General features: G+C 47.6%; 1 protein-coding gene across 1 annotated transcript in view; it reads left to right on the top strand.

Moving 5' to 3' along the window:
• LOC309545290 (polyunsaturated fatty acid lipoxygenase ALOX8-like) overlaps nucleotides 1-14,579 on the top strand; it is a 134,192-nt gene that overhangs the window by 95,625 nt on the left and 23,988 nt on the right. Inside the window, exon 9 of the mRNA XM_082244432.1 lies at nucleotides 3,255-3,341. Within this exon, the coding sequence (XP_082100558.1) occupies nucleotides 3,255-3,341 (87 nt within the window). The remainder of the gene's footprint in view (nucleotides 1-3,254; nucleotides 3,342-14,579) is intronic.

Raw genomic sequence — 14,579 nt, 5'->3', positions numbered from 1 at the left:
CTCGGGTGAAACATATTAAACAAGCCTCTTACCAGATGGAAATAGGTATTGAGCATGGATACATTTCCTCAAGGATATATATACCCGCATAGGCTGAGACTTCAAGGATTAAATAGGGAATCTTGTTACCACCTCCACTCTCCTTTTGGCAGCACCTGCAATGACATGAGATGAGGTATGACTTTTAGTCTGAGGGACACAGCACAGCAACTGCTATTCAGTTCTATAGTTCTATTCTTCCTGTGCCTGGGACAAATGTCTAGGGATAGCGTCCATGATGCTGGGTTCCAATTCTTGGCGCTCCCCCCCCCCCCCCCCCGGTCGGTAGAGTCTGTGGGGGTCACTGTTAACTCTCTGCTAATAGGTACCCTGAGCCTTGAGGGGATCCTTTAGTGGTGCCAAAAGATAATTTTTGTACTTGAAGGTCTTCCTTTCCTTTATGGACATCTCCCCCACTGACCCACCTTATGGAGGTGGCAGGTCCCTCGGAAACCCCAGATTCCCATTGATGGCGGTCCTGCGGTCCTTAGTGTCCTGGGTGGAAGTGGCGTGTGGGCAAAGGCCCTGGAGGAAGCGTCCCCCCGCCTTCCCCTGCTCAGTCTCATTTGATTCTGAGCCTGATGCTTCCGTGGACGCGGGCCGTCTAGGGGGACTTAATATCACACCCCCTGATCCATCCGATGGGGAGGATGATTCCTCCATGGTCACAGCAGCCAATGAAAAAAAACGCTGGTAGATGCACTTATCACTGCAGTGCATGAGAATTTAAAAATGGAGGATGCGGCTGATATAGCCACGTGACTGTGCCGCTTGGTACGCAGAAGTCTCATCGTACTCCAAAGGGGTTTCCTTATGTGCCTTATTTTGACCGGTTTTCCTGTAAGGAATGGGAACAACCAAAATTACCCTTTTGTGGTCCCCAAACACTTTGCTGTACGTTACCCTTTTTGAGGAGTCCCTTTTAAAAAAGGGGACTAGTCCACCAGTGGTTGACCCTCCTGATTCCAGGTTGAATAAAGCAAACATCACCCCAGTAGGGGAATCCCCATCCTTTAAGGACCTCGCTAACAAGAAAGCAGAGGCTGCGGTCCGCAGCATGTTTACTATGGCTGGTTCTTTGCCTCAGCCCCATTGTCTCAGACCCTAACTGAATGGGGCAAGCTTTTGCACCAGGGCCTGGGGGGGGGGGGGGGGGGGTGAGCAGGTCCTTGCTGCTTATGTCGATTTAGTGGACCAGTTGATCCATGGGCTGCAGTTTATTTGTGATGCAGGAGATTACAGCTCCTGTGCTTTGTTTCAGCAGTGTAGACTAGGCACATGCTGTGGCTTAAGAATTGGTCCATAGACCAAGCCTCTAGGAAGCTCTCATTGACCTGCCATTTCAAGGCTATCACTTGTTTGGGGCTACACTTGATGACGACATTAAGGGTATCACAGGTGGGAAGAGTACCTTCCTGCCACAGTTAAGGAAAGGCAAGGAGCCTCGCCACAGACTGGGACCCTCCCTTCTCAGCCCATAGAAAATTATTTCATGCTTCTGGGATGGAGAAAATTCTTTCATGCTTCTGGGACGGAGAATAAGGGAAAATCTTTTTAATCCTCCCTGGGAGGTTCCAAGCAACCTTGGTCTGGTAAGCCTAGACGTATCTTCCCCGGACCAGCAGACAAGACTACTTCAGCATGAAGGTCTGCCCTCACCCATTATAGGGGTGGGAGGAGCCCATGATTCACCGGCCGCCAGGGGCGGACTAAGCGGTCAGCCAATTCAGACATGGTCCGAGGGCCCGGCCGGGAAGGGGGGCCCACCATCCAGTACAGAATGAAATCACCTAAAGTGTTTGCCTGATGTCTGAGACATCAGGGCCCAGTGGATGGCGCTACATAGGTGGCTGGAGGGGCCCGGAGGACGGTGCTACGTAGGTGGGAGGGGCCCAGCACTGGGTTTCCATGGCGTCCTGTGAGTGGGGGCGTGTTTCTGCCGCCTCCACAGGTGAGTAATGGAGTTGACATGGTCGAATGAGAGGTTACAGCCTGTGTCCTAGTGATCAACCGATATCATTTCGTAGCTGATACCGATATTTTGCCGATCGCATATCGGTATCGGCCGATATTTTCACACATGTAAAAATTACCCAAAAAAACACAATTCGACAAATCTCTTAATAAACATGTTAATCTTTATTAACTTTTTTAACATTAAGTGCTCGTTCTTCACACAACTGCATAAAAACTAATATGAAAACTTAAATTGCAGGGACATTTGCTTTGCATTTCACATCTGATTGTGCATTAATGCATAATAAAGTGCTGCACTAGTGGACTCACACACTGCAATATGTTACTGCAGTCAGTGCAAAACAGCTAGAAAAAAAGCTAGGCAACAGCTACACAATACACAGTGGATTGGATGGACTGGAGACAGTGGAGGACTACCTCTGTCTGCAGTATGGCACTCACTGCAACTACTGCAGTCAGTGCAATACTGCTTATGGGTGGCTGGCTTGCAGGAGCACTTTGGTGGGTGGCTGGATTGGTGTCACCCTGTTATGGGTGGCTGGCTTGCAGGAACACTGTGATGGGTGGCTGGCTTGCAGGAACACTGTGATGGGTGGCTGGCTTGCAGGAACACTGTGATGGGTGGCTGGCTTGCAGGAACACTGGTGGCTTGCTGGAACACTGTGGTGGGGGGGGGCTTGCTTGGGGTCACTCACCCTGGCCTGTCTTGCTCACTGGGCTGGCACCCTGTTGTGGTGGGTGGCTGAGGCCAGGGCCTGTGGGTGGATGGCTGGCAGCGCGACCGGACTGCAGCTGGCTGTAACACGAGGCTGTGTGAGGCGGTCTTAAGTGCAGTGTGCGCTGTGAAATGGCATCGCGTACGGGCCGCGCAGGCATGGGAGGGGGTGTTAGAAGGCAGAACGTTTGCGCGCAACATACGGAATGAGGTCACGAAAATATCGGTAAATCCAAAGGTCGCTACAGATACATCGGGGAAAGTGCATATCGGCCCTCCATATATTGGTGTTGCCGATGATCAGTTGATCTCTGTGTACAAACCTATGGAAGTAAAGCCAGTCCTATGGGCAGTGTTACACTGCCCATAGAATTGTACACTGCTGCCCTACCAGTGTACAATCCTTTGGAATTAGTGTATCCTATGGGTACAATAATACATAATATGAGAAGTGTTACATTGTATGAGTAGATTGCTCCATGTGCCTTGATACATGAGGCTAATGATTTTTTTTTTTTCCTAGCTGATTATTCCACATCTTCGCTATTCTCTAGAAATAAATGCCTTTGCAAGGACGAAGCTCATTGGACCTAATGGTGTCTTTGATCAAGTAAGAACCAAATCAGAGGCTACATTTTGCTTGTCAGCCTATTCCATTATTGACCGAGCAAAGTGATGTCAATAACGGATCACAATCAGTAAAATACACAATTCCCTTTTGTTCTCCAAGAATAAAGCACTCAATTGATTAAAGCTAATATTGAAATGGAAAATACGAAAAAAAACTTTACTATTCTGGAAATTATTCTTATCGCTAAAACTGTAAAAGTGGTGGTTGGGGGATGGGGTAGGGGTACAGAAGGGTTTGTGGATAGACTAGCAATCCTTGCTCTTTGCACCAATGTCTGTCCAGAACTATTTTTTTAATGAACTTACAGTATATTTAGGGCTTTATTTTCAGTCCATTCTGCCTAGGCACATGTAAGACTATGTTCTATCCCTTTTGTTTTAAACAATTGTACACAATAGTTACTGAACAGAACTAAATAAAATGATTGCAATCTACATCACATACATACTGCCAAACAAGCTTCCTCAGTCTTATTTGTACCTCCCCTCTCTTAAAATTGTAATAAACCCTAAAACAAAGATTTCATATATTGCAGCTTACAAATTATTAGATGTGGTGGCTGCATTGGTTTCTTCTTTAGGCTTTTTTCCCTGTTCTCACCTGGTGATCTGGCCAGTAACGCACCTGCTTTTACCGGCATTTGAGCTTTTATTTCAGTTTGAAGAAGCTTGTACTTTTCTGGGCTCCTTTCCATGTTTTTATAGAGCTTCTTTGAGCTCTTTTGAGCTTTTTTGAGCATGAGCATTTTTTTTTTTTTTTTACAAACCCTCTCCTAAGCTTATTTTTAATTTATTAATTTTTTTTTTAGCTTTTTAATGCTTTTTTGTGCTTTTTTGGGCACTTGGGTGTCTCTCTGCTCGAAAGCTCCTGTCATAAATGAGTTTGGGGATTTTTTCTGCTTGTAAACTCTTGAAAAAGCCATAGCGTGCATGGACACATTGGCTAACATGGAGGGGAGTTTCCAGGCAGAAAAAAAGAGCTCAAAAGCCTGTAGGAGCAGCTTTTGAGCTGCAGTGTGCAGGAGTCCCTAAGAGCTCATGCACATTGCAGCTTAAAGAAGCTTAAAGAAACTGTAATAAAAGCTCAAAAAAGCTTAAACGCCTGAAAGCACTCTGCCTGGAAACTCCTCTTAATGTTAGCTGATGTGTCCATGCACACTATAGGCATTTTCAGGAGTTTACATGTATATGAGCTTACAGGTAGAGAAAAACTCCCCAAAGGGTTTGGATTCTTAAAATAAACACTCTGGATGAAGGGGCACATTTGGACAGCAGCATTGTCAGTCAGCTGCATTCAGTCTAGGAGGAGGAGTGTTAGATGAACTAGCAGATTTAGATACACAAATAGGGTTGAGCGGACACCTAGATGTCCGTGTTCGACGGGTTCGGCCGAACTTTAAAAAAAAGTCCGGGTCCGTGTCCCGGACTTTTACCGAACTTTTCCCGGACACCGAACCCCATTGAAGTCAATGGGGACCCGAACTTTAAGGCACTAAAATGGCTCTAAAACACCAAAGGAAAGGGCTAGAGTGCTGCAAATGGCAGCAAAACGTAATTAAGAGCATGGCAAGTGCTCTGCAAACAAATGTGGATAGGGAAATAACTTAAAACAACAAAAAAAAACAGAAAAATAAAACAATGTTCTTCTTCATCTCTGAAGGACGAGGCCCATATGGAGTAGGAGGGAGGTTGAGGTGGTGGTGGATGTGGCGGTGACATAGGCGTGCGCACTGGGTGTGCCTGGGCACACCCTAATCACCTAGGGCACATAGCATTGCCAGTGAGGAGATGGGAAAGATCTCCCTGGGACCTGCTCTGCTCTATTTCTCCTTGCCTACAGGTACATGGCCCCGATACATTACTCTCCCTGCTGGCAAACACATGCATGTGTATTTCAACTTTGGGGTGCACACCTTAATGCAATAGGCTGCGCACACCTATGGGCGGTGTAGGTGGAAGCGGCGGTGGAGGAGGACCAGGGCCGGATTAACAGCATCATGGGCTTGGTGCTGAGGATTTTGAAGGGCCTTAAGGGCCGTGCCTTGCCATGCACCCAGAGGAGGAAGGGTGCAGCCATGCATGCCTAATTCAACATGGGATGCTGTCTCTGAAGCCCATAAACACATCCATGCATCGCCAACTGTCCCTCCTTGTCCGGCCTTCACGCTGTGTGGGGAGGTTCTGAGGGTGCTGCCTGGGGAAGCGAGCATAGAAGCCAGACTTCTGTGTTTACAAGTGACAGAAGAGCGGTAACAGTGAATATGGCCAACCCGGGGCCTATATAAAAGGTAGGGGCCTGGAGCTGCAGCTCCAATAGCCCCTACATTAATCTGGCCCTGAGGAGGAGGACGAGGTAGCCAACACTGCTTCTTTTCAAAAATTTTAAATGAGGGTACACCCCAAAAGAGTGAGAAAGAGCAAAAATGGAACAATGGGTGGGTAAGGTCGGTATCCATTGCTATTCTGCATAAGGTACGGAAAAGTCCCGTGGGATCCATGCCTGGTTCATTTTAATGAACGTGAGCTTGTCCACATTGTCTCTGGACAGGCGGCTGCGCTTGTCTGTTATAACGCCCCCAGCCGTGCTAAATACCCGTTCAGATAATACACTGGCTGCAGGGCACGCCAGCACCTCCAAGGCGTAAAGGGCAAGCTCAGGCCATGTGCCCAATCTGGAGACCCAGAAGTTGAAGGGGGCAGACCCGTCATTCACTACATGTAGGCGTGTGCACACATACTGCTCCACCATGTTGGTAAAATGCTGCCTCCTGCTAAGACGTTCCATCTGAGCTGCTGGTGCTGCTGTTTGTTGTGGCGTGCTGACAAAGCTTTTCCACATTTCGGCCATGCTAACCCTGCCTTCTGAGGTGCTGGCGGTGCCCTGGTTGCGTTGGCGACCTCCTCCTCCTCCTCCTCTGCCTTGTGCTTCCACTGTGGCCCCGCTGTCAGATGGGAATGCCAGCAGCATGGCGTCTACCAGCGTGCGCTTGTACTCGCGCATCTTGCGATCGCGCTCCAGTGAGTGAATTAAGGACGGTACGTTGTCCTTGTAACGGGGATCCAGCAGCGTGGCCACCCAGTAATCAGCACAAGTTAGAATGTGGGCAACTCGGCGGTCGTTGTGGAGACACTGCAGCATGTAATCGCTCATGTGTGCCAGGCTGCCCAGAGGCGACGAAAGGCTGTCCTCTGTGGGAGGTGTATCGTCCGTGTCCTCTGTATCCCCCCAGCCACGCACCAGTGATGGCCATGAGCTGGCCTGGGTGCCACCCTGCTGTGAACATGGTTCCATCTCCTCCTCCAGCTCCTCCTCCTCCTCATCCTCCTCATCCTCCAGAACTGTGCCCCTGCTGGACAATTGCGTCCCTGGCGTTTGCGTGTGCAGGAACCCACCCTCGGAGCCCCTTGCGAATGACTGCCCTGAAAGCCTTGGAAATGTTACCTCTTCATCCTCCTCCTCCTCCTCATCCTGTGCCACATCCTCTTCCATCATCGCCCGAATTGTTTTTTCAAGGAGGCATAGAAGTGGGATAGTTAAGCTGAGAACGGTGTCATTGCCACTGGCCATGTTGGTGGAGTACTCAAAACAGCGCAACAAGGCACACAGGTCTCGCATGGAGGCCCAGTTGGTGGTGAAGTGGTGCTGTTCCGCAGAGCGACTCACGCGTGCGTGCTGCAGCTGAAACTCCACTATGGCCTGCTGCTGCTCGCACAGTCTTTCCAGCATGTGCAAGGTGGAGTTCCACCTTGTGGGCACGTCACATATGAGGCGGTGAGCGGGAAGGCCGAAGTTACGCTGCAGCGCTGCCAGGCGAGCAGCAGCAGGGTGAGAACGCCGAAAGTGCGCACAAACGGCCCGCACTTTCTGCAGCAGCTCTGACATATCGGGGTAGTTTTTAAGGAACCTCTGCACCACCAAATTCAGCACATGCGCCAGGCAAGGGATGTGCGTCAAACCGGCTAGGCCCAGAGCTGCTATGAGATTTCGCCCGTTATCGCACACCACCAGGCCGGGCTTGAGGCTCGCTGGCAGCAACCACTCATTTGTCTGCTGTTCCATGCTCCTCCACAACTCCTGCGCGGTGTGTGGTTTGTCCCCCAAACAGGCAAGTTGTAAAACTGCCTGCTGTCGTTTACCCCTGGCCGTGCTGAAGTTGGTGGTGAAGGTGTTACGCTGTCCGGATGAGGAGGCGGTAGAGGATGAGGAAGCGGAGTAGGAGGAGTTAGGAACAGGAGGCAAACTGAAGCGCCCTGCAATCCTCGGTGGTGGAAGGACATGCGCCAAATTGCTATCCGCCTCAGGCCCATCCGCCACTGCATTTACCCAGTGTGCCGTTAGGGAGATATAACGCCCCTGACCGTGCTTACTGGTCCACGTATCCGTAGTTAGGTGGACCTTGGCACAGATGGCGTTGCGCAGTGCACACCTGATATTTTCCCCCACTTGGTTGTGCAGGGAAGGGATGGCTTGCCTGGAAAAGTAGTGGCGGCTGGGCACGACGTACTGTGGGACAGCCACCGACATAAGGTTTTTAAAACTGTGCGTCTCCACCAGACGGAATGACAGCATTTCAAAGGCCAATAATTTTGAAATGCTGGCATTCAGGGCCAGGGATCGCGGGTGGGTAGGGGGGTACTTCCTCTTCCTCTCAAGTGTTTGGGAGATGGAAAGCTGAACGCTTCCACGGGACATTGTGGAGATGGTTGTTGGTGACCCAGGTGGTGGTGTTGCTGACAGATCGTCTGTTTGCGGGGTGGCAGGTGCCGGTATCACTACAGATGTGGCTGGAGCGGCCGAGACTGCAGCAGAAGAGGAAGCAGGATGAGCCAGAGACGTTTCTTGGTTTTGAAGGTGTGTACTCCACTGCAGCTCGTGCTTTGCACTTAGATGCCTGATCATGCAGGTTGTGCTCAGGTTGAGAAGGTTTATGCCTCGCTTCAAGCTCTGATTGCACAGGGTGCAAACCACTCGTGTCCTGTCATCAGCACATTTTCTAAAGAACTTCCACGCTAGAGAACTCCTTTGAGCTGACTTTGGTGCGCTCGTTCCCTTGCTGCGTTGGGCAGTAGCGGGCGTAGTGTCTAGGGCACGGCCGCTCCGCTTCTGCACCCTGCTCCCTCTTCTGCTGTGCTGGTGGCTCTGTGCGACCACCGCCTCTTCCTCCAAACTACTCAGGTCACCTGCATGACGTTCATTCCATGTGGGGTCGAGGACCTCATCGTCCTCCACATCATCTTCCACCCAGTCTTCACCCCTGCCCTCCTTGTCGGTCTCCACAATGCTGAACGCCGCAGCAGTTGGCACCTGCGTTTCGTCATCATCGGAGACGTGCTGCGATGATCCTTGCATGTACTCATCTTGAGAAATAAGTGGTTGGGCATCGCTGCACTCAATCTCTTCCACTTCTGGGGCAGGGCTAGGTGGATGGCCCTGGGAAACCCTGCTGACAGAGTCCTCAAAAAGAATAAGAGACTGCTGTATGGCTTGGGGCTCAGACTGCTGGCCTGATTTGCAAGGGGGTGAGGTGAAAGACGGTTGGACATTGGCTGCAGGTGCCAACTCTGACCTTTCTGCAGTAGACTGGGTGGGAGACAATGTGAAGGAACTGGAGGCACTGTCAGCAGCAAACCAATCTACTATCGCCTCAACTTGTTCTGGCCTCATCACTTCTAGGGGCGTTTGATGCCCTACCAAATACTGATGCAGGTTCTGTCGCCTACTCACACTTGAGGAAGGTGTTTCACTTGTGCGTGTAGCTGGCACAGATCGACCACGTCCTCTCCTTGCAACAGGAGCTCTACCAGCAGCACCACGACCCAGGCCACGGCCCTTATTTGACGGTCTCCTCATATTTCTGTAATTTAAGATCTTGCCCTAGAAAGGTTTTTATTGAATAGCGGAATAGGAAATATGATCCAAAAAAGTGTATGTATCTCGCACGTACAAAACCACACTAGGCCCCAATTACTATTGTTTCTACCCCTAAAAGGATGGATGAGGAGTAGGAGGAGTATGGAACAGACAGCACCCTCAAATCTTCAGAAGTATGAGATGAACCCCAAAAACTTGGAAAGGTGGATCTCACACGTACCGACACAGACTATCCCGCAATTCAATTGATCCTCAAAGGTTTTTATTGAATAGCGGAATAGGAAATATGATCAAAAAAAGTGTATGTATCTCGCACGTACACAACCACACTAGGCCCCAATTACTATTGTTTGTACCCCTAAAAGGATGGATGAGGAGTAGGAGGAGGAGTATGGAACAGGCAGCACCCTCAAATCTTCAGAAGTATGAGATGAACCCCAAAAACTTGGAAAGGTGGATCTCACACGTACCGACACAGACTATCCCGCAATTCAATTGATCCTCAAAGGTTTTTATTGAATAGCGGAATAGGAAATATGATCAAAAAAAGTGTATGTATCTCGCACGTACACAACCACACTAGGCCCCAATTACTATTGTTTGTACCCCTAAAAGGATGGTTGAGCAGTAGGAGCAGGAGTATGGAACAGGCAGCACCCTCAAATCTTCAGAAGTATGAGATGAACCCCAACAACTTGGAAAGGTGGATCTCACACGTACCGACACAGACTATCTCGCAATTGAATTGATCCCCAAAGGTTTTAATTGAATAGCGGAATAGAAAATATGATCAAAAAGAAAGTGTATGTATCTCGCACGTACACCACCACACTAGGCCCCAACTACTATTGTTTGTACCCCTAAAAGGATGGTTGAGCAGTAGGAGGAGGAGTATGGAACAGGCAGCACCCTCAAATCTTCAGAAGTATGAGATGAACCCCAAAAACTTGGAAAGGTGGATCTCTCTCACACGTACCAACACAGACTATCCCCCAATTTAACTGATCCCCAAAGGTTTTTGATTAAATAGCGGAATAGAAAATATGATCCAAAAAAAGTGTATGTATATCACACGTACACAACCACACTAGGCCCCAATTACTATTGTTTGTACCCCTAAAAGGCTAGATGAGGAGTAGGGGGAGTATGGAACAGGCAGCACCCTCAAACCTTCAGAAGTATGAGATGAACCCCAACAACTTGGAAAGGTGGATCTCTCTCACACGTACCAACACAGACTATCCCCCAATTTAACTGATCCCCAAAGGTTTTTGATTAAATAGCGGAATAGAAAATATGATCCAAAAAAAGTGTATGTATATCACACGTACACAACCACACTAGGCCCCAATTACTATTGTTTGTACCCCTAAAAGGCTAGATGAGGAGTAGGGGGGGTATGGAACAGGCAGCACCCTCAAACCTTCAGAAGTATGAGATGAACCCCAACAACTTGGAAAGGTGGATCTCTCTCACACGTACCAACACAGACTATCCCCCAATTTAACTGATCCCCAAAGGTTTTTGATTAAATAGCGGAATAGAAAATATGATCCAAAAAAAGTGTATGTATATCACACGTACACAACCACACTAGGCCCCAATTACTATTGTTTGTACCCCTAAAAGGCTAGATGAGGAGTAGGGGGGGTATGGAACAGGCAGCACCCTCAAACCTTCAGAAGTATGAGATGAACCCCAACAACTTGGAAAGGTGGATCTCTCTCACACGTACCAACACAGACTATCCCCCAATTTAACTGATCCCCAAAGGTTTTTGATTAAATAGCGGAATAGAAAATATGATCCAAAAAAAGTGTATGTATATCACACGTACACAACCACACTGGGCCCCAATTACTATTGTTTGTACCCCTAAAAGGCTAGATGAGGAGTAGGGGGAGTATGGAACAGGCAGCACCCTCAAACCTTCAGAAGTATGAGATGAACCCCAACAACTTGGAAAGGTGGATCTCTCTCACACGTACCAACACAGACTATCCCCCAATTTAACTGATCCCCAAAGGTTTTTGATTAAATAGCGGAATAGAAAATATGATCCAAAAAAAGTGTATGTATATCACACGTACACAACCACACTAGGCCCCAATTACTATTGTTTGTACCCCTAAAAGGCTAGATGAGGAGTAGGGGGGGTATGGAACAGGCAGCACCCTCAAACCTTCAGAAGTATGAGATGAACCCCAACAACTTGGAAAGGTGGATCTCTCTCACACGTACCAACACAGACTATCCCCCAATTTAACTGATCCCCAAAGGTTTTTGATTAAATAGCGGAATAGAAAATATGATCCAAAAAAAGTGTATGTATATCACACGTACACAACCACACTAGGCCCCAATTACTATTGTTTGTACCCCTAAAAGGCTAGATGAGGAGTAGGGGGGGTATGGAACAGGCAGCACCCTCAAACCTTCAGAAGTATGAGATGAACCCCAACAACTTGGAAAGGTGGATCTCTCTCACACGTACCAACACAGACTATCCCCCAATTTAACTGATCCCCAAAGGTTTTTGATTAAATAGCGGAATAGAAAATATGATCCAAAAAAAGTGTATGTATATCACACGTACACAACCACACTAGGCCCCAATTACTATTGTTTGTACCCCTAAAAGGCTAGATGAGGAGTAGGGGGGGTATGGAACAGGCAGCACCCTCAAACCTTCAGAAGTATGAGATGAACCCCAACAACTTGGAAAGGTGGATCTCTCTCACACGTACCAACACAGACTATCCCCCAATTTAACTGATCCCCAAAGGTTTTTGATTAAATAGCGGAATAGAAAATATGATCCAAAAAAAGTGTATGTATATCACACGTACACAACCACACTAGGCCCCAATTACTATTGTTTGTACCCCTAAAAGGCTAGATGAGGAGTAGGGGGGGTATGGAACAGGCAGCACCCTCAAATCTTCAGAAGTATGAGATTGTGTTCACTGCACCCCACAAAGATTGAGTTCACTGCACCCCACAATGATTGTGTTCACTGCACCCCACAAAGATTCTGTTCACTGTACCCCACAAAGATTGTGTTCACTGCACCCTAAAAGGATGTTGTTCACTGCACCCCACAAAGATTGTGTTCACTGCACCCTAAAAGGATGTTGTTCACTGCACCCCAAAAAGATTGTGTTCACTGTACCCCCCCAAAGATTGTGTTCACTGCACCCCACAAAGATTGTGTTCACTGCACCCCAAAAAGATTGTGTTCACTGTACCCCCCAAAGATTGTGTTCACTGCACCCCAAAAAGATTGTGTTCACTGTACCCCCCAAAGATTGTGTTCACTGTACCCCACAAAGATTCTGTTCACTGTACCCCACAAAGATTGTGTTCACTGCACCCCAAAAAGATTGTGTTCACTGTACCCCCCCAAAGATTGTGTTCACTGCACCCCACAAAGATTCTGTTCACTGCACCCCACAAAGGATTGTGTTCACTGCACCCCAAAAAGGATTTTGATCACTGCACCCCCAAAAAGGATGTTGTTCACTGCACCCCAAAAATGATTTTGTTCACTCCACCCCAAAAAGATTGTGTTCACTGCACCCCACAAAGATTGTGTTCACTGCACCCCAAAAAGATTGTGTTCACTGTACCCCCCAAAGATTGTGTTCACTGCACCCCACAAAGATTCTGTTCACTGTACCCCACAAAGATTGTGTTCACTGCACCCCAAAAAGATTGTGTTCACTGCACCCCAAAAAGGATGTTGTTCACTGCACCCCAAAAAGGATGTTGTTCACTCCACCCCAAAAAGATTGTGTTCACTGCACCCCACAAAGATTGTGTTCACTGCACCCCAAAAAGATTGTGTTCACTGCACCCCAAAAATGATTTTGTTCACTGCACCCCAAAAAGGATTTTGTTCACTGCACCCCAAAAAGGATGTTGTTCACTCCACCCCAAAAAGATTGTGTTCACTGCACCCCAAAAAGATTGTGTTCACTGCACCCCACAAAGGATTTTGTTCACTGCACCCCAAAAAGATTGTGTTCACTGCACCCCAAAAAGGATGTTGTTCACTGCACCCCAAAAAGGATTTTGTTCACTGCACCCCAAAAAGATTGTGTTCACTGCACCCCACAAAGGATTTTGTTCACTGCACCCCACAAAGATTGTGTTCACTGCACACCAAAAAGGATTGTGTTCACTGCACCCCAAAAAGATTTTGTTCACTGCACCCCAAAAAGATTGTGTTCACTGCAGCTCACACACAGAAAAATGGATGTGGATCACTGACACCTGCCTATCTCCAATCCCACACCACACAGCAATATCGATTGTAGTTTGTAGAACACAGTTTCCCTAAAATTCAGCAGACTCTGTCCCTAACAGGATTGAGAAGAGATCGTAGATCAGGATTGAGTGCAGATTCACCCCACCCCCCACACAGCAATATCGATTGTAGTTTGTAGAAGACACTGACCCTATAATTCAGCAGACTCTATCCCTAAAATGCCTACAACTCGCCCTGCCTAAACACTCCGACCTGTCCCTCAATTCTATCCGGACACAAATGGTTTTTTCCTGCCTATCTTTCCCTAATCAGCAGCCAGCACGTTGATGTGTGCTCTGTCCCTGATATAAGCAGCATAATGACGCCGCTGCGGCTGCCTCGAACTTATAAAGACTTGGTCACATGCTTCAGACGGCCAATCACAGCTACTAAGACATTTGCAGGCATGGCTGGGATGGCTTAAGGCACACCAGTTAAACGATTGTTGATTGGCTGTTGAAAGCCCGCCATGAAAAGAGCGCCAAAGCATGCAAAACCCGGAAATAAAACGACCGAACACGGATTTTTACCCGAACATACAGTAAAGTGTCCGTGTCCGTGTTCGGGTACAAAAAATCCAATTATTCGGTACGAACACGAATAATACAGTCCGTGTTCGCTCAACACTATACACAAATTCACACCAAACTCCAGCTAACCCTTTATAAGCATTTTTTTTTTCAGCCAGAATTTTATAAGCCTGGCAACCATGTCACAGAAATAAGTTTGTTTCTCGCTACAGAAACAAAGTAAATAAAAAGGGTATGTTGAGATCACCCTATTCATTTTTTAAAGTAATGATCAGTTTCCAACCCAGTCTTTTGTGGGGTTTTTGGACAAAAGGCCTAAAAATTAGTCATAGGTTACAAATATCCTGAATGAACCACAGTACAATCTCCTTACAGCAAAATAAAGCTAATTACTAATTTTTATATAGATTTACTGTATAGAGATTTTAAAATGGCCCTATAGATAAATCTATAGAGTTGAAGCCATTACTTCCTAAAATACATGTATGAAATTAATTGTTTTAGTGG

Source organism: Pelophylax lessonae (assembly GCF_965119305.1).
Source record: "Pelophylax lessonae genome assembly, chromosome: 2".
Classification (NCBI taxonomy): domain Eukaryota; kingdom Metazoa; phylum Chordata; class Amphibia; order Anura; family Ranidae; genus Pelophylax; species Pelophylax lessonae.
This window is presented reverse-complemented; position numbering and strand designations above follow the sequence as displayed.